Below are 26,728 nucleotides of genomic sequence, written 5' to 3'. Positions count from 1 at the left end.
GGAACAACGAAAGCACCACAAGTCTTACCAGCCTCAGAAACTAAAATAGTTGTTATGGAAGAAGAGTGTAAGTACCTCTCCCCCACCCCCCCATACAGCTGCTTTCCCCTGATTTGTTTGCTATTATGGGACATTTTGCATAAATGCTTTATTGCCTCCTGGAATCTTCTTTAATCACTCCTTCTGTCTGATTTTTCCCAAAGCCACTGGTCTTTCTTTCCCTAGATCTTTTAAAAAAATCTGATTTATATTGCTGGTGTCTATCTTGGAGAGGGAGGATTTGGTAACTATTGCAATGGCAGCTTGAAGGACATGATACTTAAAATTGCAACTGAAGTTCAAGCACTCCCAGCTCTTTCAGTACATGGAGTTATTGGTACTTGCAAGATGTGCTTGTTATGGCCTTTGATTTAACAGGGTTTTCTTTTATCATTTTCTTTTTGTGTTTGGGGTTTTTTTGAGGATAGTTGATCAAACCAAAACAGGTTGTAGGAAGTACAAGAAAAAAGACATGAGTCTTCTAAGCATAGGTAATAAGAAAATTGCAGAAAATCCATCCATGCCCTGCCATCCCATTTTTTCTGAGTGTCCAGAAAGCAAGAACAGATTTCCCCAAATTCTTAATTTGATTTATTGTGGCTGAAATGCTTTTTAGCATTCCCTCCTACTCAGTTGTCCCAAAAGCAGTAGAAAATGGGCACAGAGCAATAAAAACCAAGGAGGGGATACAAGTCTAGATTAGAATCCTGGTGCCTGGACATTGGCTCAGCAATTTCTGGTGGAGGGTGTTTTGTCTGTGTCAAGGGGTCTCTCCCCACTGGGAGCCCACCAGGATCCTGGCAAAAGCCCTGGGAAGGCAGGAGCAGGCAGGGATTTATTTTTTTGTGTGTGTTTCCATCCCAGCTGCAGATGCCCAGAGCTGAGAGCACAGCTGGCTGTGCCTCACTGTTGGCAGTTCTGCTCTGCAGATTTTATGGGGATGTTTCCTCCTTTGAAAGCTAAGTCTTTTATGAATTTAAAGGAAATCTGATTGCAGCCACAGCAGGCACTGGCCAGGTATTCTTTAAAAGCTTTTCTGATTAGAGAACTGCACTTAAAATGTGGTTTTTTGTAGTGCTTAGCCTTGCACTGCACTAGGGATACCAAGCTGAGATACAGCATCATTAATGCCATGGCCACACCATCCTTCCCCAGGATTTTCCCTTTGTTTTCACCAGAAGAGATCCATGCTACTTATTTGCATCATATTAGATTAATGCTATTTTCTTAAAAGCCAAATCTCAGAAAGGAAACACAGAAATTTCCCCTTTTGGAAAACTTCTTTCCTCCATGGCTGCATCATCACTTTTGTTTTTCCTAATGATGGGAAGAGATGGCAAAGTCCCCAGAGTTAAAGCTGTAACTCCCTTTTTCCTTCACACTCCTTTTTTGCAATATCTCCCAAGCGTTATCTGAACAACTCAGAATCTCTCTGATTTTTATGGTGATGGATGTTGTAGCAGAGAATTGCACGTGTGTACAGCATATGGGGAGGTGATGAAGATGTGAGGTGGGATGATCTGGAGAGCAGACAAGTATCTCATTCTTGTAAAAGTCCTGCATTTCTTTTCAATATCTGTATTCAGAGTCACCTGTAGGTTGTCCCTACTCTTGCTGTTTCACTGAAATCTTGTAAATCACTTGCTGGACTTTAAACACTGATGCCCCAGTACTTGGTTTGTGAACAGCAGGAGGTTCCACTCAGCTTCATTTGTGCTGCAGTAGCCTCACTGGTGGTGAAAATGTTAAATGAGACTTTGTTTTGTGCTTGTCACAGGCTAAGCTTGTGCAGTTGGGTGGTCACAGTGGCTCAGCTCACAGGCAGGAGCTTGCAGGGATGTGGTAACTTGATCGTGTGCCCTGACAGGAAGGTCCTTTCTGCTCATTTCAACATCAGAGAGCCCAGAATGGCAACGTGATCCTGTCACAGAGCAGCATGGGGCAGCTAAACAAGGCTCAGGAGTCTATGCACATGTTGGGTAAACAGGATAGGAACCAGTGCTGACATTTAGAGCATTCTGATGGAGGCAGAAATGGAAGAAGGGTCAGAGAAATCTGGAGAGCATTCTGAGATGGAAGGTTTATACAGGACAGAGCTAGTCAAACCCTCTCAAAGTTTAATTTTACATAGGTAAGATAAAGTTTGAAGTCTCTGAGAAGGTCAGGTAATCCCTTGTGCTTGTTTTCTGCTGTTGAGCTCTCCTCTAGCTCCTTCCCTTGACTTCAACAAGCAGGTGAAGCCCTGAGGGTAAGGAGAGAATGCAGGCCAGGTGGAGGAGCCGTGGTTTGGATACTGTCAGGGTGCAGGAGGCTGTGCCGGTGGTGGGCAGGTGATTGATCTAAACCAGCATGTGGATCATGGCAGCTGCTCCCCTGGACTCTGCTCGTGCTCCTTGCTCACTCTGGAGCTGGGTGAGTTCCTGGCTGAGTGCTTTATCAGCCTCTGGGGGCTGTCAGTGCCCTTGGCTGAGGGTGCTCTGCAGCAGAGAGAGGCTCAGGGTCACAGGAGAAGGGGAAACAGGGAGAAAGAGCAGAACAGGCAGTGCTGAGTTGTGTTGGGAGCAGGAGGACTGGGGGGTGATATGAAGCACCTGAATGAAAGCTGGGCTCTCTGGGTTTGGTTTTGGGGCCTTTATTTCATCTGCTGGGGATCACAAACCCTCCCTAGAGTCCCTCTAGAGACCCCTGTGGGAAGGGTAGCTGAAACAGTCCTTTTTTCTCCAATTAAGTCTAACTCTCCACACACCAGTTTGGGTCCACAGATTTCATAGCTGTCATCCTGGTGATGCCATTGGGCTGTTTGTAGCCTCATTGGTGTAGAGCCATTGAGGGAATCCCCTCCAGTTTAATCCCTTCCCTGCTGCCCAGCGTGGCTGGGTGTAGGAAATGTTCTCCTCACTTTTCCAGGTGAGCTTGGTTTGATGGACTTGCATGATTGCAGTGGCTGTGCTGTGCTCTGTGAGTTCCACACCCCACAGGAACATGTGCCACGTGGTTATGGTTCAACCAACCCCCCAAACCTGCTCTCAAATCCAGTCTGGCCTGGCCTTTACTGGGTGACCATGGCAGACCTGCCTGTGACCTTGCTGGTCTTACTCCCCTCTTTTCTTCTCATTATTCCCTTCTCTTCTTTGTCCTCACCTCCTCCCTCCCTCCTGCTTTGTTCTCAGTCCTGGGACTGAAGACCAGCTGGAGGTCTGACCTGCTGATGGCTGAGCTGCTCTGTACCTGCACAGCTGTAAACAAACTGTGTGTGAGGTTCACTGCACCAAGGTCCAACATCCCACATGACTCTGGACCAGGCATGCATTTGTTCAAGTGTTTGCAGTGGCCCAGGCTGATGGGGAATAGAGCTAAACACAAAGAACTTGTGAATCTGGGAATGACCCCACCAGTGTGCTGGAAACCCACTGAAATCTCCCTTGGCCTCTTGCTCTGAGGTGCCCGTGTGTGATCTGCAGCCCCATGGTGTCTGAGGGCCACGCTTCAACCCAGGCACAGTTGCCATTCTCTAAGTGAGACATTTTGCTTCCCTTTGTCCTCCCATGGGGCTTGGCTGGTCTCTCCATCCTTGCTCCCTGAATAATTGCTCTCATGAATGGGAAATCCCAGCTGGGCAGTCCCTGGCCCCTCCAACCTGAGGCCACTGAGCTCTCCTGGCGCCCCCAGGTGTGAGCACAGAGCTCTGGGCTTGGAGGTGAAGGGTGTCCAGCCAGCCCAGAGCACGGGCAGAGCAGACACAAGTCTGGCCATGTGAACAGAGCAGTTTTCAATATTAGACTAAAAATAAGTGCTGGTGTGGTCTTTGCTGGGATAATTTCAGCCCCGTTGCTGGAGGTGGGGCTGTAATTGAGCGGAACCTGCACGCACGCAGGCACGGAGCCTTGAGGTGAGTGTGGAGATCTCACTGCCACTCTGCAGAGCTCTGTGGTGCCTGGCAGCTGCCACATCCTGCTCACTGCTCAATTTGCACACTGTGCATTTTTTAAGTAGTCACGCAGCTGCCACTTGAGATGTGGTGTAAAGACTCTAAAGGCAAAGAGGGGCAGGATGAAGTGTGGGGTGGGAGCTGATGTCCCCTGGGAGCACTGAGGCTGAGCCCAGCCTTCAGAACTGGGCTCTGGACCAGGGGATCTGCTCTTCTGGCTCCATCCTGGGATCCTGGTGCGTTGCTTCACTTCTTGGGCTTCAGCTGCCCTGCCTGCAAAGCTTTCACGCTGGCATTGGCTCTGTGGAAGGATTTTTAGGTTGCTGAACAAATCCCCTCATTGAAGTATCATGTTGCTTCTATTACAATTGATGCTGGGGATTTGGGAAAATGAAATGCTGCACTGCTGTCATGTGCATTTTCAGACCCCTGTGGTAGAGCAGAGCATAGGAAGGGCTCCCTCATAAAGCTGCAGAGATCATTCCAGAGGAGCAGCCTGAAGCTTGACAATAACACAGGACTTTGCCCCTGCAATAACTGCCTGTCCCATGGAAACAGGCAGCCCCTGAGTGCTCAGAAACCTTTAAACTTGTTTCTTAGTGAAACCCCTGAACAGGGCAGATGGGAGAGGTGGGGAATGCAACCTGTGCTGTTTTGATCAGCAGCATCTGATGCTCCAAGATGAGTGCCTTGCAGTCTGGTATTTGTATCTTGGGATGAGCTCCTAGTGTGCAGCTATTGATCCTAATGATCCCCTTGGGAACTGGAAACATGATTCCAGCAGGATCTATTTCAATAAAATGCGGGGGTAAATATTTGGTCATTTCCAAATGAATAAACACACAGGAGCAGGATTTTTATGAGCTCAGAGTCCCCAGTCAGCTTTCAGGCATACCCCAGTATGCACAGGCCCTTCTGATTTTATGTACAGATAACAGTGGGGAGCATCCAGGCTCTGCTCAGGTTTATTGCAGGAGGAGGTGTTGTATCAGACACACAGAAATCTGCCACAGAGGGAATGGTGAGGATCACCAGCCCCTCCATGTATTAATCAGTGTAAATCATGGATTTAGTGTGGCTCACACCAGGATTACAGCCCTACAACTGAGGAATATCTTGGCCAGACATCTTCTCATCCATGTTCTTCTAACAAGCTCTGTTGAGAGGAACCTCAGCCATTCTGTGTTTTATCAGTAAGTACATGAGGCATATACAGAGCAGGCAATCTGTATACACTCCCCAACCAGCTGAGTTCATCTGTCTAACTGAATGTCTAAATATTGAGAGAATAAAGTGTCTGTACTCTATGAACCCACCAGCCAAAGTTATTTATAAAGAAGAAAAGGAGCAGCGAAACCATCGCTGTCTCCCTGCTCTCCTCGACAGTAGCTGTAGCTCGTGAAAAATTAATTAATTTATAGTCCAAGCTGCATTAATTAACTCTTTGCAGGGGGAGTATTTCACCAGGCTTCTGGGAACAGGCTGGTGAGCTGCCTGCAGAGGTGAAATGACGTGCATGGCAGGAATTGTGTAAGAATCCCTGCACAATCATTAATGGCCTTTCTGCGTAGATGGGCTGTGTGAAGGGAAGTCCACCTGGCACAGTTACTGCCCCTGGCTCTCTTCTCTGCTGCCCTGCCATTGATGATAGTCCAGAATAACTGAGGCATGTGGTGGAAAATAGACTCTGTGAATGACTCCAGTGCTCTGAATCTCCCATGTGTTTATGCTGCTCTGTCCTCACTGGCTGGGGCAGCAACAATAAAATGTGGCTGCAGATCATTCACAAACACATCATCAAGAGCCAGCCCTCTCTTCCCTGTCCTCACCTCTTTTCTTCACCTCATTATTCTCCTCTCTTCTTTGTCCTCACCTCCTCCCTCCCTCCTGCTTTGTTCTCAGTCCTGGGACTGAAGACCAGCTGGAGCTCTGACCTGCTGATGGCTGAGCTGCTCCAGCCCTTCTCCCACCCTGCATGGGCTTTCTGACCAGTTTGCCACTGTGGATCTCAGGGGCACCTTGCTTATTCCCCCTGGTCAGAAGGAAATGTCACCACTTGCTTGCCTCATGCACACTCGTGGTTTTCTGCTTTTAATTTGTTGAAGTACCTGGGGAGGTTCTTGGTACATGATTGGTGTCACTGCACAGCCCCCTCATCACGTCCCACTGCCTTCATGAGTCCTGTTCCACCCTGCTACCACCCAAAACTGCTCTCTTGCTTATTCAGTTCTGCACTCATCTCAGCAATTTCACAACTTTCTGAGTCATTTGGGAGAGATGGAGTTGTGTTGGAGGCTGAATGAAGGACTTATTCTGCCACACCAGCCAATGGGGGGGAAACTCTGCCTGCTGTTGTACAGCAGTTAATGTGAAATAGCTGTGGGAAGTAATTGTGCCTGTGGATCACCAGGCACAGTGTTTGGCACAGAGCTGTAAATAAACTGTGTGTGAGGTTCACTTCACCAAGGTCCAGCATCCCAGATGACTCTGGACCAGGCATGCAGTTGTCCAGGTGTTGGTCCAGGCTGATGGGGAATAGAGCTAAACACAAAGAACTTGTGAATCTGGGAATGACCCCACCAGTGTGCTGGAAACCCACTGAAATCTCCCTTGGCCTCTTGCTCTGAGGTGCCCGTGTGTGATCTGCAGCCACATGGTGTCCGAGGGCCACGCTTCAACCCAGGCACAGTTGCCATTCTCTAAGTGAGACATTTTGCTTCCCTTTGTCCTCCCATGGGGCTTGGCTGGTCTCTCCATCCTTGCTCCCTGAATAATTGCTCTCCTGAATGGGAAATCCCAGCTGCTGCAGCAGCCCAGGGTGATCATCCACCTTGGAAGGCTCTAAAATGAATGTTACCACACACCAGTGAAATTTCAGGGTTATGAGAGAGACAGATCTGTATTCAGTGCACCAAACCTCAAAAAAAAAAAAAACCATTAGGAATTCCTATGACTGGAATAAATATCCCATAAATATCATGTGTGCAGTATGGTCTCACTATTTCCAAAGAGAAAAGCAGAACCAGGGATGACCCAAAAAAGAATAAATAGAGATCATTGCTTCCCAGCTAGGGAGGGAGATGCTGGCTGTGCCTGCAATGCCACAGGTAGCACAGGGGAAACAAGTAGGGATAAAGAGTAGTTTTTTCTAATACAAGAGCTAGGAAAGGGCAGGTTAAAATATCAAAATGGAGATGTGGCTTTACACACTGTGTTCATAGCACTGCAGCTCTTGTCACAAATATTGTGGGTGCTACAAGATTAGATTTATTCAGACAGCAACTAAACTTGTTGGTGGAAGTATCCAGCAAAGGCCACGAAATGTGACAACACTGAGGCTGCCTTGGGTTGTCTCTGTGCTGCCCATCCTGCATGGCCTAAGGAAGATTATCACTGATCTTCTTTTTTTAGCTTTGCCACTGTTGGGGCCAAGACAGGGCTTTGGCTTGACCAGTGTTACAGTCTGAAATAGCCTCATTTCCTGATGCTCCCTTCTCAACAGGGAACTGCCTCTCTCTGTGGCCTTTGCCACATCTCTGTGCTGACAAGTGGACTGGAGTGAGGTGATTCCATGGCTCAATTTTAAAACACTTTGTGCTTCTTTGGGGTAAAAGGCAAGGTACTTGCAGGAAACAGGGCTGAAAGGATAATGACATTAGAAAGATGCTTCCAGTAGAGGTGATCACCCATGTATTTTCCTGACAGGCACAGCTCTGCTGACAGCCCTCCCCTAGAAGTGCCCAAGATGCCCAAGCCTCAACCATGTCAGGATCTTTTTTACCTGTTTCAAAGGGACAAAACTGTTTCTATGGGATGAAAATCCCATGCAATCTCTGGCTGATGAGCACTGTGATCGTCCCTGTATCACATCACACAGCACTGCATCTTCCCATCCACCTTTCTTGGTGGGTTGGGTATCTTTGTATCTGGAGTGTTTCCTATGGGGAGGTTTCTGGGCTCTGTTTTCAATTCTCCCTCTCTGCCCCTCTCTTGCTGTGGCAAGGCTTGCTCCAAAATCATTCCCTGTAGGGTTTATGATGTGAGACTTTGCCAGATGGATCATTTTGCTTGCTACCAAGTGGTGTGTTTGATGGTTGCAGGGGTGACAGCTCCCTGCAGCCTGTGCTTGTTTTTCATTCCTGTGCCTTTCAATTTGCACCAGCTCTTGGGCTGATGAAGTTTCAGTGCTCCCCGATCCAATGGTGCACTTGCAGAGACCCACACTTATCAGAGACCCACAGCTCTCCTCTCCTGAGCAGAAATGTGCTACTATCTTGTAAAGGTATAAATTATAAAGTCTTGTCTGTATAATGAGTCTGCATTCCTCAGATAAATTACACAGGCTTATAATGGCTTTGGCTTTTAGTTACCATTAATCTTAACTGGAAGGGAATGCTGAATTTCCTGCAGAAGTGTGGGATTCAGATTTTTGAAAGGGTTTCACTGGAGGCTTGGTCAAACCATCCTCTGCTCCAACACGCCAGTGTGTGCACCCTGCTGTCCACATTTGGCTCCCAGCTGGCTGCAGGACGTGCCCTGAGGGAGCAGCTGCTGTCCCAGGGCTGTGAGCACTCTGGGTCTCTGCTGGAGTGTTTTCCATGTCTCCTTAGCAGAGCACTTTGGGACAGCTTGCTGTGCTTTGGATAACTGTGAAAAGACAGAGCCAGAGGCAATGGTTATTCAAGGCAAAGCATGGAAATAGCTCTGGCCTGTCAGCCAGTGGGAGGCATCCACTTCCTTATGGGAATGGCAGACAATGGCTGGGACAGCACATGGGGCAGAGCAGGGAGAGCTCAGGTGACAGTGTGGGTGCTCCAGGTGGGCACAGCACAGTGGGAATCTCCTCTGGAGAGGCACAGACCCCACAGACTCTGCAGAGAGTCCCAGACGGGTGAGAGACAGAACAAGCTCGAGTGCCAAGCATCACCCACATGTGAGAGGCTTCACAAGGTGCTGGGAGCCTCCTTTGCCTGGGAGAGCCCAGATGTTCCCAGCAGGAGCTGGGAATGCAGCCCTTGGCTCTGGTGTGTGTGCTGCAGCCCCTGCAGAGGTGGGATGGGCACAGGGGCTGCCCAAGGAATAGGGAGCAGCCCTGGCTCCCTCTGGCACAGGCCATGGCTTGCCCTGCTGCTCCTCCTGAGGCTCTGCCTGGCTCCTGCCTGGCTCTGGTTCAAGTTTTCTTCCTCGAGTCCTGTGTCAGTGAGGATGCAGTCCCAGTGATGGTGTCACAAACCTCTCCATGAAGCTCATTCTTGCTTTGGAAAACGGGATGGAAGAGAATATCTCCTCAGAAGCTTTGGCTACAGCATAAAAGGTGCTGCAAAGTAGGCAGTAGCCACTGCTGGAGGTGTAGCTGTGATAGGGTCTGAGCAAGGTGGGTAGTCCAGGAAAGGGGACTGTTTGTAATGAGGTTAAGTGTTCAGTTGTAACAAATCCATGCTTTTAAGTGCCCAGCACTCCTTAGACTTATGTGAAAAAGGGTCTGCATTCCCCAAAGCTGCTCACCATCTGTAACCTGTATCAGTGCTCTAACAAATGATTTTTTCCTTCCTAGAAGCCTTTGTTTTACCTTTGGAGACTCTGTAAGTTTATCAGAGTCTCTCAAAGACAGGAATTACAGTGAAATTCTGCAGATTTTCTTGTTACTTACGGGACAGGTTTTCTCTAGAAACATTTTGTAAAGGTTTTCTCTAGAAAGAAGTTTAGATTTGGAAAAACACCTGGGAAACTGGAGTCATGTTGGCTGCCTGCCTCAGCACGAGCTGGGGCTGGCTGGCTTCTCCTGCTGCACTTTGCGGGGGCTGTAGGGGCAGCCCAGTTGTGGCAGGACAGAGGAATGCTCAGGAGAGGGCAGGGATGGAGCCCTGTTCATGGAGCTGTTCCTGCTCGTGCCAGACCTGCTCCTGGCCTGAAAAACACAGCTGGCAGAGGTGTGGAGCAATGCAAAGTCCCCTGCAGCACCTCTGGGTCTGGCTCCAGTGTCCTGAGGTGCTCAGGCCTCAGCAGCACATCACTGGGACTCTGGGACTCTGCAGCCCCTCTCCTTCCTGAGCCCTGCTTGCCTGCTGGCACAGCATTCCCAGCATGAGGGAGGGCCAAGGACACTGGGAGAGGGGCACTTCCCTGCAGCTTGCCAAGAAAATGATCTTGTACCACGTGCTGGCTGCTTAGAGGAAGATGAGTCTTCAACTCCTCACTCACTTGGCCCCTTTTGCTGGGAAAGGAAGGGTCAAGTTGCAGCCCTGGGACCTGAAGGTGGGTCTGCAGGCACAGGCTAAGGTTTGTAGCTCTGGGGTTTTTACTTTGGCAAATGAACTCGTAGAAAATCATCTAAGGAAGCAGAATTGCCAAACAAAGGAAATAACAATATATCCTTTTTGTGTGTGTTTTTGTTTTCCCCTGCAGTAACCACAACTCTCTCCTCCTGGTCCGGGCATGCCAGAAAATGCAACGAAACAGCCAAGTCCTATTGTGTCAATGGAGGGGTGTGCTACTACATCGAGGGCATTAATCAGCTGTCGTGCAAGTAAGTGAGTGGAGTTCTTGTGTCAATATGGAAATTTCTTGGCTGAGGGAGAGGAGACTTTTGTGCAACTGCCAGACTGGGGGGAGCTCTGAAATTCTCCTGGCAATTGCAGTTTGAGCTGTGCAGGTTCAGAAAGGGGCACTAGAGGGGCAGGGGTGGGGAGGGGGGGAAAGGATTTGTATTTTCCTTTTTTGTGTGTGTGTCACTGTTCACTTTTCCTGGCTTTTCTCCCTCTAAGAATATGTTTGTTCTGGCTGCTTCTTTTCCCTTTCTCCCCTTTCTCCTCTGCAGCTCCAAGGAAAATTGGGTCCCTTTTGCTCTCCCTGAGCTGACAGGTCCTGTTCTCCAATCAGGGAGATTTTCAGGGGCACAGCCTCCTCCTTCCCCATGGCTGGGGGGGTCCCTCACTGAGACCTGCCCCAACCTCTCCTGTGTCTCATGGGCCCAGGGTTAACCCCCAGCTCTTCTCCTCTCTGTGCAGCTTTGTGGCCACTGTGTGGGATGTTTGTTTCCCCCTTCAAACCTGCAAGAAAAACTAGAGACCTGTACTAAGTTATCCTTAAAATGAGCTTTGAAAGGTTTGAAGTGGGGCTGCACAGCCTGAGGGATTTGGAATGGGATGTGAGACTTTTTCACCCCTGGTTCAGAGCCAGACAGCCCAGTGGCATCTCACACCTCACCCCCAAGCCTAGCAGTGCCTGTGGACAAGCTGTGCAGTCTGATTGCCAGTGCTGGGGGTGCAGGTACCCAGAGCTCACCTGTCCCTGCCCTGGGTTCCTGCACAGTGAGCAGGACGTGGTGCCCTGGGTGTGCACTCACTGGGCAGATGGAATCCTCTCCTGAGCTCCCCTGGTGACCCAGGCATCACTGCCCAGCTTGGAGAAACCCAGAGCTGACAATTTTCTCCCTTTGGAACCCAAGACCTCTCAGTGGAGACACAACCAAAGGTATCCACATCTGTGGACGTCACCCAGCAGCACTGCAGGATGTGATGCTCATCAGGTACCTCAGCTCCTCAGGCCTTGGAGGCTGCACTGAACACAACTCTCACCCCCTGTGGAAAGCCTGAAAGGGCTGGATCACACTGAGCACAGCTCCTCCCTTGTCCCAGAACTCCTTGGATTCTGCAGGGAGCAGCAGAAGAGGCCATGTGGAAATGTATCCTGCTGAGCTCTTGTGCTCTGGCTTTCCAGTGCAGCTGGGGTGGAAGGAGCAGCTCCCAGTCCTCCCAGGCTCACCCTTAGACACAGAAAGAGCAGGGCAGGACAGAAACCAGAAGCTGTGGCTCCCACATTTCCCATGTGTGCAGGGAGTGGGAGCAGGCCTTGTCCCCCCAGCCCTGTGCTTTGGTGTAGTTGTCACTGCCATTGGCTTCTTGGTGGCACCGTGGGCTCCTCTGGTCAGTGCTCCTCACAGGAAACAGGGGGGAAGCCCCATATGATGGTTAAAGTCACAGCCACCATTCTGGGGTAGCTGCAGCCCAGAAAGCCCCAGAAATTCCAATCTTTCCATTCTGGGAAGGGCTGAACCCTTGAAGTGTGGAGGAGTGTATGAATCAAATCTGCAAGCAGTGTGGTCATGGCAGAGGCACAGATTTCAAGGCTCTTTCTTTTGGGAAGAACCTAATGCAGATCAAGATTCAAATGGGATCAATTTCTAATTACAACAAGAGTTACCTGAACCCCTACCATGCATAAGAATCACTTTTTCCTAATGAAGAATACTGTGGTACTTGTCCAATGTCTTCAGCAGCTCGACTGTTTCAACCAAAGCAATTCCAGCCTACCTTCCAACCAGGCTGCTCTGACAGATGATGAACAGAGGGAACACTCAGTGATGGATCCCATTAAGATTTTATGTGCCACACCAAACAGACCTAATTATTTCATATCATTTGAAAGCCTGAATTCCTCACTTTGCAGATGGTAAAATGATATCCTTTCCTGATGAGTTCCAAGGTACCAATTGCTAAAACCAGATGGGAACTGAGCAGGCCTGTATGGAAGGGCAGGAAGGTGTTTCCCAGAAGGAGGTGCTGGAAGGTCTGCACTGTCACTGCTCATCTGCCAGAAAAGGTGAAAAACAAGAAAAACAGAAAAACAAGGCTCCATGTTCTCAGAAACCCAGGGGACTCAATGCCTTCCACACAGCACAGTCACTTCTGATCTTACTGCTTGAGGAGATCCCTGGAAGCTCATTCTCCTTGGGCGTTTTTATCATTAAATCTCAGACTGATGATAAGAAAACCTGGCTTTTGAAGTGGTGTAATTTTAGAGTTTCTGGATTCTAGAGGATAATAGTGATTGAGGAATGCAGAAGCATTTGAACTGAAAAGTGTTTCCCATAAAATGGCTCTCCCATTTTATGTGACAAGGGTGATTTTTGGGGAAGATGCTGATGAATAAACAGACTTCACTTTGCCTGCAAACAAAGAGCTGATACATTCCATGGCTTCCTCATTGCACCAAGGCAGGAGATCTGCTGCTGTGGTTTGTGAAGGATGCAGGAGAAAGGAGAAGAGGCAAAGACACAGGCTTCCAAGCTCATTTCTGATCTCTGCAACAGCAGCCTTGGCCCTCCAGCCTGACTGTGCCTCTGAGCCAGGAGCATGGAGGAGATCAGTAGGTTCTGCTCACAACCTCTTCAAAGGCGTTGGAGATCAGCAAGAGCCACATGAGCAGCTCCAGCCAGGAGCACAGCACGTGTGTCCATGTGCTCTTTCCATGTCACTGTTCCAGTCAGAGCCAGCAGGACCTTGGAGGGATCATCTGGCCCCTGTGCCAGCTTCCAGCCCTCCCTCACTGAATGCTCAGGGGGTTCTACCCCCCACTCCAGCGCCCTTGTGATGCTCCCACCCTTTCCAATGCCAGCTACCAGAATTTTGGAATCTTCTTGTTCACTGCCTGCCACCATCCTGTAATCAGCTTCTTGGGGTGGGTTCCATTCTTGCAGATGCCCAGAAGCACAGGAAATCCTTCCTGAAGATGTCCCCCCTGGCAGTCTGGACCAAAACCAGCAGATGAGTTCTCCAATAATTTCTTCTCCTGATGTGGTTCATGCTTGATTTGCAACAAATATTGCCTAAATTGGCAGCTGGCTTTTTATTATTATTTTATAACAGGCTTCCCAGAAACGTGTTCCTCCTGGTCTTTCAAATGCTCAGGAACAAAGTATTTGCTTGTAATCCCACTTCTTCCCTCCCTTTCTAATATGCTTCAGACAGACCTTGGATAAAGCATTTTCTTCACTAGGAAGAGTCCAGAATGGACTTGGATTGTTCCAGAAATTGTGTCTTTCTGGATTGTGCTCTTCCACAATTTTATCCTTAATTTGAAGTAAATCCTACACAAAGGAAACCTGAACATAGTACAATGTATGCTGCTATCCTGACTCTGCAAACAGACCACCTGGAAGTCAAAAGGGAGAAGTGGGACCTGCCTCAAATATTCTGCAAATTTTCTGCATAAACCTGGGAAATGACAGAGCCACACACAGACAGAACTGACTCAGCATCCCTTGTAAATTAAAAAGCTCCAGGATCTTGACAGGAAGAATTTCCCAAGATCTTCTCCAGATCATTTTGCTCAGAGAGGCCTGAGGAGCTGACTCCAGGGCAGGGACAGGTCTGAGCAGAGCACAGAGGGGATGCACACAAGGAAGTCTCCAGGCCCTGCGATGGGCTGGGGCACACAGCAGTGGTGCCTGGTTTGTTGTGCCCAGTCACACAGAGCCTTGGGATGAGTGGCAGCCTCAGCTCTTGGATCTGCCTCTGTCCTGGAGAGTCCTTGGCACAGCTCAGAGCACTTGGAGGCTGCTCTAACCTTTTATTGCTGGGTGCCCCACAGGGCTGTGCTATCCAAAGAGCAGAAATGCTCTTTTCCCCAGTTAGGTCTTGGCACACATGAGGTACAGTTGGGGTCTTCCCAGCCAAACAAAGCAAGCAGGCCAGGTCTCATCACTGCAGAGCCTTCTCTGCCCACTGAAATGCTCTTCACATCCCTTCTGTGTGGTCAATGGAATCAAAGTGATCTGCTCTGGGCCAGGATCTTGTGTGGGATCAGAAGACTTAAAGAGTATTATGGAGCAGCACCCCACGTCATGTTGGACCAGTTGTGCTCACAAGAATCAGCCTGGATGATTTGCAAATGCTGACAGATAAACAGACAGCCTGGGTTTGGGGTGACAGCTCTGCCTTACGTGGGGGAGGCAGGTCAGAGGCCTGGCCCACCTCAGGCAAAAAGTGAAAGTCAAGGAGAGAATAAAAAACAAAACAAAGCAAAAGGAGAAAACATCAGATCATTTTAAAATTAGTTGATGAATCCAAGTCACCAATTTTCAAAATCACATCCCCAAGAGTATTGTTTCCTGCAGATTTTCCCAGGAAAGAGAAAGATCATTCTGAAGTTTTGTCCAGGCTGCCAGCTCCCCTGTGCTTTCCCAGAGCACCATCCAAAGGTGTGACTGTCACAGGGATGCTGTGTGGCCATGGTCCCCCTGGCAGCACTGTTTGCTCAGCTGCCCTGCGGCACCTGGAGCTGTTCCACCCCTGCCAGTGGCATTTGGTCGGCAGCAGCTGCTCATTGCACAGCCACAGGGACGTCACTGTCCCAGGGGTGTCCAGCAGCCCCGTGGGGAGGTGTTGCAATGTCCCTGGAAATGGAGAGCGAGGGGTGAAAATCCCCACATCCTGTTCCAAATCCCCCGAACCAGCCAGGACTCGTTCCTTGGGGTTTGCATGCTGTTTGTCTTGGGTGATGAGGTCAGGTACCTTTTCAGGTTCGAGTGGCCCATCTGTGCCTCCAGCTCAATGCACAGTGACTGCATCAGCCCCCTGAGGCCATCAGAGTGTGGGAGCTGATCCTGCAGCAGCAAAGGCTCAGTGGGGCAGCAGATCCTGCCATCCCTGAGCCAGCAGTGGGTGTCCCTGAGCTTTGGACTCCACTCTGCAGCAAACATGCCTTGATTAGCTGCTCTGGAGAAGGCTTTTGTGTTTATTCTGGGTGCTTTCTCTTCTTCCCATCAGTGATTTGGTGGAGTCCAGCCTTTTGTGGCTCTCCAGAGCCTGATCATCTGGGACTGGTCAGGGGACAATGACAGAACTGTCTTCTTTTTCAGCCCTTCCCACAAAAAAGCAACGTGCTTGAAACATTTTTTTTTCCATTTGCTTACTTCAGTGCATTGTGTCCTTCTGCTACAGCTTGTCTTTATTGTGTCATTTTGAAGCACCTGCTCATTGACATTTTTCTGTAACATGGATTGCTTTATGAGAGCTACTGAATTTGGCATATTTTAATTAAGATCTGGGGGTGCAAAGGAAATGTGCCTACCCTTGCAAGATTTAGAGCAACAGCTGGACAGAAAAAGTTTTGCTTCCAGCAGGAAGACAAAAGTAGCAAATAATAATTAACAATAATTATTGCCCTGCCCTGATATGGGGCAAAATGTCGAAGTTCCTCAATTTTCAGCAATAAGCAAAACATCATAAAAATGAGTCATGCAAACTATTTTGGTTTGTGCTTTTTGAGATGCTTTATTTGACTGATCATCTTACTGCATTTTTGTTACCATGTAAATATCTCACTGCAATTCATCCTGAACCCAAGAGCAGAATTTTGCAGATGTTTTCAAAATGGGGTTATTAAAAAAAAGAAAAGGTCTTAAGGTCAAAATTAAAAGAATGGGATATTTTCCAGCAATAACAGAAAACAGAATCTGGACAGAAAAATCCCTGACCAGTTTTATCAATGGCATTTGCAAGAAATTTTCAGAGGCAGCAATTAGACACAGAGAGATGGAGTTAAGCAAGGGCAGTTTTGGGAGTATCCACTCAGGCCAGAGAGGGGACAAGGTGCTGTCTGCAAGGGGTTGGTGCAGCCTTGGCCTTCCCCAGGACCATTCCTACAGACACAGCCCTGTCCACTTCCCTTGGGAGAGACCCATTGTGCCTCTGTGAGTGCACCACAAACTCCCACGGTGATATTGGAGGGAAGTCCACCAGCTGTGAAGTCCCTGCAAGAGTTTTCCAAAGAAGGAAGGCCTTGGTTTTGCTGGGCCAGCCAGCCAGAGCCTCTTGAGTCAAATGTGCAGGAAGAAGGAGGCCATGATCAATCCCAGCTCACAGCTCTCAGCTGCAGGGAGCCTTAACTTTCAGGTGTATCCCTCACTGCAGAAGAGCTGCCCTCACCACAGATAGCAGATTTTAATGCAGAAGGGATGATCTCTACTGCTCTTCTTGTCCAGACTGGGAGAACCATGTGCCAAGCATGCTGGAAATTTCTTTCCTTGAAGTCACATCTGGGGCCACAGTCATAAATAATAAATCATCTTCAGCAGCCTGGAAGTTAGAGACAGATTTAAAAAAAACAAAAGCACTGCATGCTCTCAAAGGTCTTCTGGTCACTGCTTCTGCCTGCAGCCTTGCTTATGAGGAGCCAGAACCCAGGTATGCAGGGGTGGCACATTGTCTTGACAGCTTGTACACAAGCTTGAGAGGTGACAGAAGGTGCTCTTGTTCAGGGGGGCATTTTTCCTGTCACTTCTTCCAGTGCTGAATCACTGAGTAACTCAAGATGAAAACCCTAGCTATCCTAGACACAGGGAAGGCAGTTGTCTGCTGCCTTCTGTCTTGAGAGCTCTTCTCCCCACCCACGCCTGGCTGACTGCAGAGATCTGAAGATGGGCTGTATGGTAGCTGTCATGGCATCAAAGCCTCTTTGACACCTTTTTGTTTTGCTTTTTTTTCCACTTCTTACCAATTTCTTTCTCTGGGCTTTTATTTCCTTCCACCAGTTTTCCCATAATTTTCAGTCTTTCCTGCAGCCTCAGTCACACTGGAGTTCCACCCTTGGCTGACCTCTTGCAGGTGTGCACCTGAGGTAATTTTAGCTCCTTTCTGACAAAACACCCCCTTTTTGGGGTGGGTGGGACAATTGCTTCATTCAGCAGCACCCTTGAGGCCCTTTGGTGTGCTCACAACATCCAGGAAATGTCAGATCCCAGAGAGATGGGAAGCACCTTGCAAGCTAAACTGGATTCCCTTGAAGACTCTGTGAATAAGTTCCTGACTCTGTCAGAGGTGATGAGTAAACTTCAAAAAAAAGGATTGGGGAGACACCTTCTCTTTTGGATTCCTTGCTCAAAGCCATGTCTGGAGGGTTTCTCCAGTCCTGGGGCAGTTTTTGTGAGTCTGTGCCACCCAGTGCCTCAGGTTTGTGCTTTTTGATTGACAGTGGGGCATTTCCTTCACTTCCCAGCACCAGCTTCCTCTGCTCCATTGCAGAGAAGGCCAACAGGCCTCATGTCTGAGGGTGACCCCTTGGGCTGAGCTTTTCTTGGTATTTCTGGTTCATCTCCCTTTCCTGTGCCCCAAGATGAACGTCCAAGAATGAGAAAAAAGCACCAATTTTTCAAAGATATTTGCCTGACTAGGGAGTTCACTTCTCAGTTTCAGAAGTGACTTGGATACTGAGAAACTGAAGGGTAAGACTGGAGAGCTCAGTGCAGCCTTGTGCAGAGCCATGCCCTAAAGTTCTCCATGAGCAGTTTGGGGTGCACAAATAGCCCAGCACACTCCCCCTTAGAGGTGTGAGCAGGTCCCAAAAACCCAGATGCTGACCCACATGTGGCCATGGGCAGTGAGGGTGCAGCAGGTTTTTTTGCACAGCTCAGGCCTACCCAAACTGCAGTGAAATCCAGCAAGAAATCAAGTGCCAAAGACAGGTCAGTGGATGTCCATGATGAAGTACAACTAAAAATCAAGGGTTTCTACATGGAGCTTGGACCTGGACCTGGACCTGGACCTGGACCTGGACCATCCCCCACGAGATGCACAGGCTGGGAGCAGTTCCCTGATGCTGCTGTGGCTGCTCCAACCTCCTGCTGTCCTTTGAAGAGGCCTGGCCAGGAGCTGAGCCACAGACATCAGATTTGGCCTCTGATTCATCTGTGTTTTATGAGGTGTCTTTCAGTCCCTTCCTTGCTGACCACTTGCAGATCACTGTGAGATTTTGTTGTTGGCATCTGAGAGTGAGGAAAGTCTGACATGTGTCAAGTGCAGAGCCTGCAGCTCTGCTCGCAAAAAGTTGAAAAACAGATGTTAAAATGCTATAAAGATAAAGCCCTCTTAAGCTCAGAGGAAAGAGAGGTGTGCTAAGAAGGGAGAGAGTTGCAGGACAGGGAGGGGAGAGCTGGGACTTGAAGAAAATTAGGGATCCTGTGCAGGACTATCCAAGGAATATCCAGAAGATGTGAAGTGAGGGAGGGAGACAAGTGCCTGGGGGAGAAGTGTTTGACCACGCCAGGCTGGGCTCCCATGGCTCCCCAGGCTCACCTGCAGCTGCAGAGGGCACAGTGCTGCTCACCCTGGGTGGTTCTGCAGCTCCCCAAACCTGGCTGAGCTCTGGGGAACTGCTCATGGGCTGGTGCCAGTGCCCTGCAGGGCACCTTCCCTGCCACCTGAGCATCCTGTGAATGTGTAGCTGGTGCCCATGACCCATGTGTAGCTGGCACACCTCGGCCCATCGGGTGACCCAGGCCAGGACAGAGCCTGAGAGAGCCTCTCACAGCATGTGAGACCCCTCAGCTCAGCTCAGCTCAGCTCAGCTTTCTTCTCTGTCCCTTCCTCTCTGTTAACACAGAGACTCTGCACGTGCTTTCTCTCTAACCACCCTGAGAACACCCCTGGTACTTCTGGGGTCACCATGGGGTGATGCTTTCCACACCCAACGCTTGCTGTCGCCTCAGCAGCTGCTCTCTGCTTTTGGTGCCTCTTGCCAGTCTGCAGAGCAGCTCCACTGAGTCTCTGAGAGTAGCATCCAGCCCATCTCAGTCTTCCTGCCAGCTGGTGCTTGTAGCAGGTGAGAAGGAAGGAGGCAGGCAGAGCAGGACAGAGCAGGAGGGGTTTGGCTGCCTGCTTGAAGACCCAGGCCTAAACCAGAGCTGGAGCACTGATGTTGCAGGTGCCTGGTGAAAGCAAAGAGTAAATACGCATGTAAAGCCTTTATTTTTTCCATTCATCACAATGCACTTTTTATTTCTGACCTTAGCCTCAAGAACTGTGCCAGACATGTTCTGTGATTTCTCCCCTTTTCCCCTCCAGATGTCCAAATGGATTCTTCGGACAGAGATGTTTGGAGAAACTGCCTTTGCGATTGTACATGCCAGATCCTAAGCAAAGTATGTTTGAAGACAAAAAATGCACCACACTACTTAAACCCTCCCGGGCACAGCGGTGGATGTAGCGTGCTCTAGTCAGGGATGGCTCTTGTGTCAGCTTTGGGTAGGGCTTAGGGCTGCAGGTAAGGGTCAAGGCTGCAAGCAGACAGAGAGGAGCCGTGGAAGGGATCAGAAGGGGCCTCACTTCAGCCTGTTTGGGTGTCATTTTGCTATCTTGTTTCTCTCTTTCTGGTTTTCTCTCTTCCGGTAGGTGTCCGATCGAATTCACAGGAGACCGGTGTCAGCATTTCGCAATGGTCAGCTTCTCCAGTATGTCTCTTTCTACTTCTCTCTCTCCTTGTCGTTGTAGCTCTGTGTCATGTCCTTAAAGCAGGTTCTTCTGTTCTCCAAGAGCCCTCTTCCTGTCTTGTGCACTCCCAGCTCTGCTTGGTCCTAAGAGGAGCTGTGACCGTGTCCAAGAGGAGAACTGGGGCTCGTTACCTCCCCGTTTGTTAGAATGGGCTCTGCTTTCATTTCTGATTGAGCTGAATGCTGCTTGCTCTTTTCAGGCAAAATGCAGGGTTCATATGGTGGGTGTGCTGTGTGAGATGAGCCTGTGCTGTGTGTGGAGCTGGACCTGCCAGCATTGCTGTCCTGACACGGACTGTGCTGTGCAGGGTAGGATTTGGGCATTATCCCTGTGCTGTGCAGGGCAGGATTTGGGCATTATCCCTGTGCTGTGCAGGGCAGGATTTGGGCATTTCCCCTGTGCTGTGCAGGGCAAGATTTGGGTATTTTCCCTGTGCTGTGCAGGGCAGGATTTGGGCATTTCCCCTGTGCTGTGCAAGGCAGGATTTGGGCATTTTCCCTGTGCCATGCAAGGCAGGATTTGGGCATTTCCCCTGTGCTGTGTAGGACAGGATTTTGACATTTTCCCTATGCTGTGTAGGACAGGATTTGGGCATTTTCCCACCACTCCTGCAAGGCGGGTGAGAGTCTCCTTGAACCAAAGGAGGAACTCACAGCCAGGGTGTGACTGCAATGAAATCACTTTACAGTCTGTGGCACAGAGGTCACACTGGTGGCTCCCACTGCCTCTGGGCTTCCCAGCCCCACTGCCATGCAGAATACAAGATAAACCTTCCAAATGGGCATCAGACTATGTCCCTCCTGGACACAGAGCTGTTCCTGTCTCTCCTAGGTGGTTGGACAGCCTTGCATATGGGACTGAGCCTAAGTACAGTGACCGTGGGTGTAAATACCATAAAGCCTTTGCCCTTAGTGCTTCCCAGTTTCTAGTTTCCAGTTCCTACAGTCTCACCTATAGACATAACCGGCTCATGGTGGTCGAGGTGGATGATTTTTCTGGGTCCCTATTGAGTCAGTGCCCCAGCATCAGTGGGATCCTGGTCGGGGTAAGGGCTGCCCTGGAAGGAGATGCAGTTACAGTGCAGGAAACCTGTGACCCTCCCTGTGACCTTCTGTGAGTGTCCCTGAGACCCATCCTGCCTCCACGCTGGCTGACTGGACCCCCCACAAATGGTGGGTTTAAAGAGAGGCTTTTTTAAAAAGAGCCAAAAAGAGGCTTTAATTAGTGGTAACCAGAGGAGAAATGCCTCTTCAGGATGGCTCCTTGATTGCCAGAATGCCTCTCCCACTGCTCCAAGTCTAATTCCTGCCATCCTCATCCTGGACTGGAATTGCAGGAGCCTCATTAGCACGTGCTAATAGCTGGCAAGTGCTGGAATTAGACTCCCTTGCATGGAGCATACAGACAAGATGCAAATGGACTTTGTGGGGCCCTTGGGACAGCTCAATGTTTTTACATTGCCTTTTGTTCCAAATTGGCTTCCGAAGCTGAAACCTCCATTGATTTATCCTCCCAGACTCCAACATCCAAGCAAGCTCTTTTTAAAATGACAGCCCAAAATGTTCTATTTTGATCTTTCACCTGGTGCTAAAGGGTTTCCTTCCCTCTTGGAAGCCCTGGAAGGGTGTCAGGGCTGCAGCCAGCAGTGGGATGCTCACCCCATGGAGCTGATTTGTAGCACGTTCCATGAGGTGGTGTCCAACAGGCTTAAACATTATTGCTGCCATGCTGCAAAACCAAAACAGGGGTGGAAATGAGTTTTATGTCAGGAAAATGCCTTTTGAGAGCATTAATGGCAGGAGTAAACAGCATGTGGTTTTTTCCCCCAGCTTGCAGAATCCAGCTTTTTATGGGACTGAGATTTGTTTTAATTTTATTCACGTGTTAGAAGAACAATGTCAGCTTTAAAACTGACACATGGACATTTCCTTACCTCAAGTTTGCTTTAAACCACAGCATAGTAAGGTAAAAACAGCTCAACAATCCAGACTACCTGTCTGAACTTGGATAAAATTCACATAAGAAGATGATTCATACATGTTTATAGCTGTTTTCACTTTCAGGTCACAGTTGGGTAATATAGATAGCAGCAGCACTGAAGAAAAGCTTGCACTGAACTTTCTGAGTAGGAAAAGCATTTCACTCAAGTGTGGACCCTGCAAATGCTTACCTTCTCCTTTGATCAATAATTAGGGCACAGCAGAAGTTGCTGATTTTCCATAATTCACTCAATGCTTCATCCCATATGGGTTCTGACAGGTCAAAAGCTGAAACAGATTAAATGAGGTTCAGGCATTTCCACTGGAAATAAAATAGCTCTGTCCTGATTCATGTTTTGAGAACACTGCCAGCATTTGACAGATACTTAAATAAGGACACCTATATTGGTGGTGTTTTAAATGCATTTGGGGTACTTCAGGTTTTCAGGCCTAGATTGGATCCTCCTGATTCTTTAATATGAATATTAAATATGACAATGACTTTTATTAGGTATATCCCAGGGCTGAGTGAGAGTCTCTGCAGAGTGAGCTAAATTGAAGGTGCTATTCTGCAAAGATATGGCAGATATTTTGCTGAATTTGGGCCACAGATGGAGATGGTGCAGCATCCCAGCATCCTGCCAGATGTTGTGTGTCCTCCTTTTGGGAGCAGCTTCCTACCTCTCTGTTTAAAGCCTTATTCACATTTTGCTCAGGTGAAACTCCCCATGTTCTCCAGGAGCTCAGGCTGTCTTTGTCTCTTTGACAGGTTGCTCTGAAGGTTTATTTCTCTCTGATTGCCCAAAACACCTGCTAGACCACATTAAGCTGAAAATTAGGTGTATTTAGGTAGGTTTTCTCTCATGTGAGAGTTGAGAGAGTTGAGATGTGATGTTTCTTTATGTTGCTGTTCCAACCATATGAGCAGGTGCCTAGTGCCAGCCCTTCTGGATATAGACACCACTGCTTGAAAATAAAGAGAAAATGTTAAAGATGTTTTTTTGCTCACACTGTTGCTATTTTCTACCAGACTGGTGCACAGAAACTCACCAGGAATTGTATTAGTGGGGTAGCTCAGAGAACCCCCAGTCTGTCCCAACTCTGTTCACACCTAAGGCTGATGGATCAAGGTTAGGAGATCATTTTGTTTGGAAAACCTTATAAAGGGACATTAAAGCAACATTTAAATCAGTTGAAATTTAAACTGCAGGGAATTAATGGCAGTGAACAGAGGGGACAGTGATTGTCTGCAGTGGCTCTATGAAGCTGAGGAATGCCCTGGCAGATGAGAACAGAGAGAGTTATTTCCATGGCTGATGAGTCATTAAATCCTCTTGCTAAAAGGCTTTTCACATCAAGGTCCCTATGAATCTGTGTCTCCATAGACAAACTCGTGGGAGCAGCTGTCAGGTGGCCCCTGTGGCACAGGTCCCTGAAGAGCCACAGAGCACAGGGACTCTGTCCCTGCTTTGGTGAGAATGGAGCACCTCAGACTCCTTCTCCACAGCCAGAATGAATCCACAGCAATGACACCCATGGGCCATTGAGCCTCTGCAGCCAGATTTCCCTCTCTGCTGGCACACCTGGCTGAAGGATGCACAATGTCCAAAAGGGTCAGGAATTCTCCCTGAGAGCTTCTGCTGGGTGCTGGAGCTGCCTCCTGGGTGCAGCTCCACAGGCACAGCTAGGGCTTGCAGCTTTCCCAGAAGACAGAACCTTGTCCAAAATCATCCTTCCTTCCAAGAAACTCTTTTTTCAAAGTTGTGCTGGCATCTGTGTTTCACAGCTGCCTGTTCTACATCAGATCAAGATTTACCTCTATCTTCTCTCTTCTACAAGCAACTTTTCAGGTCTTTGTTAAATCCTTCTGGAGGTTTACTAATAACCTGCCAGGCTTTGGGCTGGCTGGTGGCAAAGGCTTTGTAAAACATGTTGGCAGCTGTTTCAGTCCTGGTGCAGCTGAGATCCTGAAAGTTAAACGTGGTCAGCAGGAACATTTCTGTTTCCTAAGTCTGCACATTTGGATTCTTTCCACTTGTGATTTATGGAACAGTTTAGAAAATTGGGATAAAGTTTTATATTTATGCTTGCCTCTTGCTCGTGGAAACTGAAACTTCATCTTAACTTTGCTGTTTATTCATCTCCACAAATAATCATCACCAATCTGGAGGACAAATGTCATACCATTCATCTTGGTTAGTGAAACATTTTCATTTTCTACTTTGTGATCCAATTAAAATTGCAAGCTGTAGCCTGCCTGTAAACACCCTCAAACAGAGCTGACATTCATATGCAATGTCATCTAGCATATTCTCCATTTTTACCCCGTATTTAATTCTTGGTTTCTTTACAAATTGAATTCCAATTCTCAGTTGGAGCCTTCCTCCCGGTCTGCTTGGAAACACAGAGCAGGATTTCCAGCAGGTGTCCCTTGGGGGAGCAGCTTTGTCCTCAGCTGTCTGAGCTGGCTGCAGTGCTGCTGGCCCAGCCATCGTGGAGCAGTGTGGCTTCACTGGGTGAGAGGCTTCTTGTTTATCTGGAGGATGGTCCCTCTCCCCAGCACTCACCTGGCAGCTGGGAGTGACCCTGGTGGCCTCTGGAACCTGGCTCCTCGTGCTCAGGTGAGCTGTCCTGGTGAGCAGAGGGATAAATCTACCACTTCAAGCTCTTCTGGGAAGGTCTGGATCTGAGTTTTAGCTTCTCTGTTCACCTCACTTATTCAGAAGTGGTTTCCTACCTGCTTCTGACTGCAATACAAAAATGATAAATGGAAGATTATTTCTTTATTTGACCTAAATTTCTGCTTCCTCCTCCACCTCTCACTCATCTGACCCCCAAACCAATATTTAGCAGCATTTTCAATTCCACAGACATTCTGCAGCCTCCATTCAGTGACAGGGTAACTGCTGGCCCCTGAATCACAGGGTGATGGCTGTGCTTTGGTGTGGCTGGGTAATTACAGGGTGTTTGTGGTTCAGCATGGCAGGGTGATGCCTCTCCCCAGGACACAGCACAGGTTCCCCTTGGGATCTCCTAAAGTTAATTGCATGCTCATCCACAGCAGATTTTGAACACTCTGTTGTTCTGTGTTTGGACTCTTGATGCCAACCAAATTTGTTTGATTGCTGCAGTGCTGGAGAAGGTGAATGGCTGTGGAGTTTGTGGAACATTTACAGAATTCCTGTTCCCGGAGATCCCACATGACCCAGCTCCTGACACAGCACAGTGTCCTCTGTCCCCATTGTGTCCTCCTATCTTGCATTGCTCCGTGTATGCCCTGGGAAAAACCTGAATCAGAGACCTGCAAGCGCTGCTCTTGTCAACACAATTGATTAGCAACAAAGTTATCACCAGTTTATTATCCTGCTAGTCCTCAGATGTCAGTTCTCCACTTGGTTTCCTGCCTTGGAGCATGCTCTGTGTCCCAGAGAGTGCATTTTGAGGGAATAATGTGCAGTAACTAAATATCTTATCGATGTTCTTGGGCAATCTGAAGACCAAGTCAGCACAGCCACAGCTTTCACAGCTGTTTGCTAAGGCTTTTATCCTTTTTAATCATCCTATAAATCTACAGTTCAGTGAGAGTCATCTTGCTTGAGGTGTTGCTCCTACAGGAATACTTTACATTAAATGTTTTTGTCTGTTCATCTTTTAAAATAACTACAATACATCATAGTCACAGAGTCACTGCAGATGAAGTAAATGCAGGACTTTGTCTTTTGTCTGATGCTGAGAAAAACATTTTCAGAAAGATTCAGGAGGCATATTTGGAATGAGATTTTCCAGAAAAACCCCTCATGTGCCCAGTTCAGGGAGCCACAGCAGTTCAGGGTGCTCAGCTTGCCCTGACCAGGGAGGATGTGTGCAGTGCAGACAGGAGGATGAGGATGATGATGATGGAGGTTATGAGAAAAATGCTTTGCCCAGCCTACAGCTGCCATCTCAAGGCTGTCTCACCCCAGTTTATTTGAGTGGTGGCCCTTGGATAAATTGCTTCCAATGGAGCTTGTCCTGTTGAAGCTGGAGAGGACAACAAGAAACATGGAGAGATTTAGAGGGCTTGGAGTGACAGAACAAGGGGGAATGGCTTCAAACTGACAGAGAGCAGGTTTAGATTGGATATTAGCAAGGAATTCTTCCCTGTGATGGTGATGAGACACTGGCACAGGTTTCCCAGCCAGCTGGCTGTCTCTGCTCCCTGAGCCTGGGGAGCCAAAACAAACAGCAGCTCTGACATGAGAGAGGCTCAAGCTCCTCAGGTCCTGCCCACCAGCTCTGCTCTCACAGGAGTTTCTGAGTTTGCAAAAAATCATGAAAATGTTTTGAATTGCATCCATTTGCAGCTGCAGATGTTGCAAAACACCCTGGAACGGGGAGGAATGTCTGTGTGCAGATGGACCAACAGGTTAGATTTATGGATGAAACTTGAGGTGTCTCTACCTGCATTTGTCAGTGTCAGGGGACACAGGTGTGTGCAATGGTAGGAAGGCTTAGGAACAGGTCAGGGCTGGGTGTGGTAGCCAGGTGGTTTAGGATGAATATATTCTGTCCAGTTCTCTGCTGCCCACCACATTATGTCCATGTCACTGCCACAAAATGTACAAAAGTGCACAAAATGACTGTGAGATGCTCTTTTACACAAATGTTAGATGTGAAGCAGAGAGCAGCCAGGTTTTGTGCCCTTTAAATTATACAAAACCTTAAAGAACCCCAACTTCCTTCTACAAAAGCCT

General features: G+C 48.5%; 1 protein-coding gene across 2 annotated transcripts in view; it reads left to right on the top strand.

Annotated features, from left to right (window-relative positions):
• The window catches only part of NRG2 (neuregulin 2), a 160,108-nt gene that overhangs the window by 117,843 nt on the left and 15,537 nt on the right, over positions 1 to 26,728 (top strand). For both annotated transcript variants that reach the window (XM_066559919.1, XM_066559918.1), the window contains exons 4-5: positions 10,373 to 10,493; positions 19,918 to 19,976. In XM_066559919.1, coding sequence (XP_066416016.1) covers positions 10,373 to 10,493; positions 19,918 to 19,976 — 180 coding nt within the window. The remainder of the gene's footprint in view (positions 1 to 10,372; positions 10,494 to 19,917; positions 19,977 to 26,728) is intronic.

This window comes from Molothrus aeneus, chromosome 15 (assembly GCF_037042795.1).
Source record: "Molothrus aeneus isolate 106 chromosome 15, BPBGC_Maene_1.0, whole genome shotgun sequence".
Taxonomy (NCBI): Eukaryota; Metazoa; Chordata; class Aves; order Passeriformes; family Icteridae; genus Molothrus; species Molothrus aeneus.
This window is presented reverse-complemented; position numbering and strand designations above follow the sequence as displayed.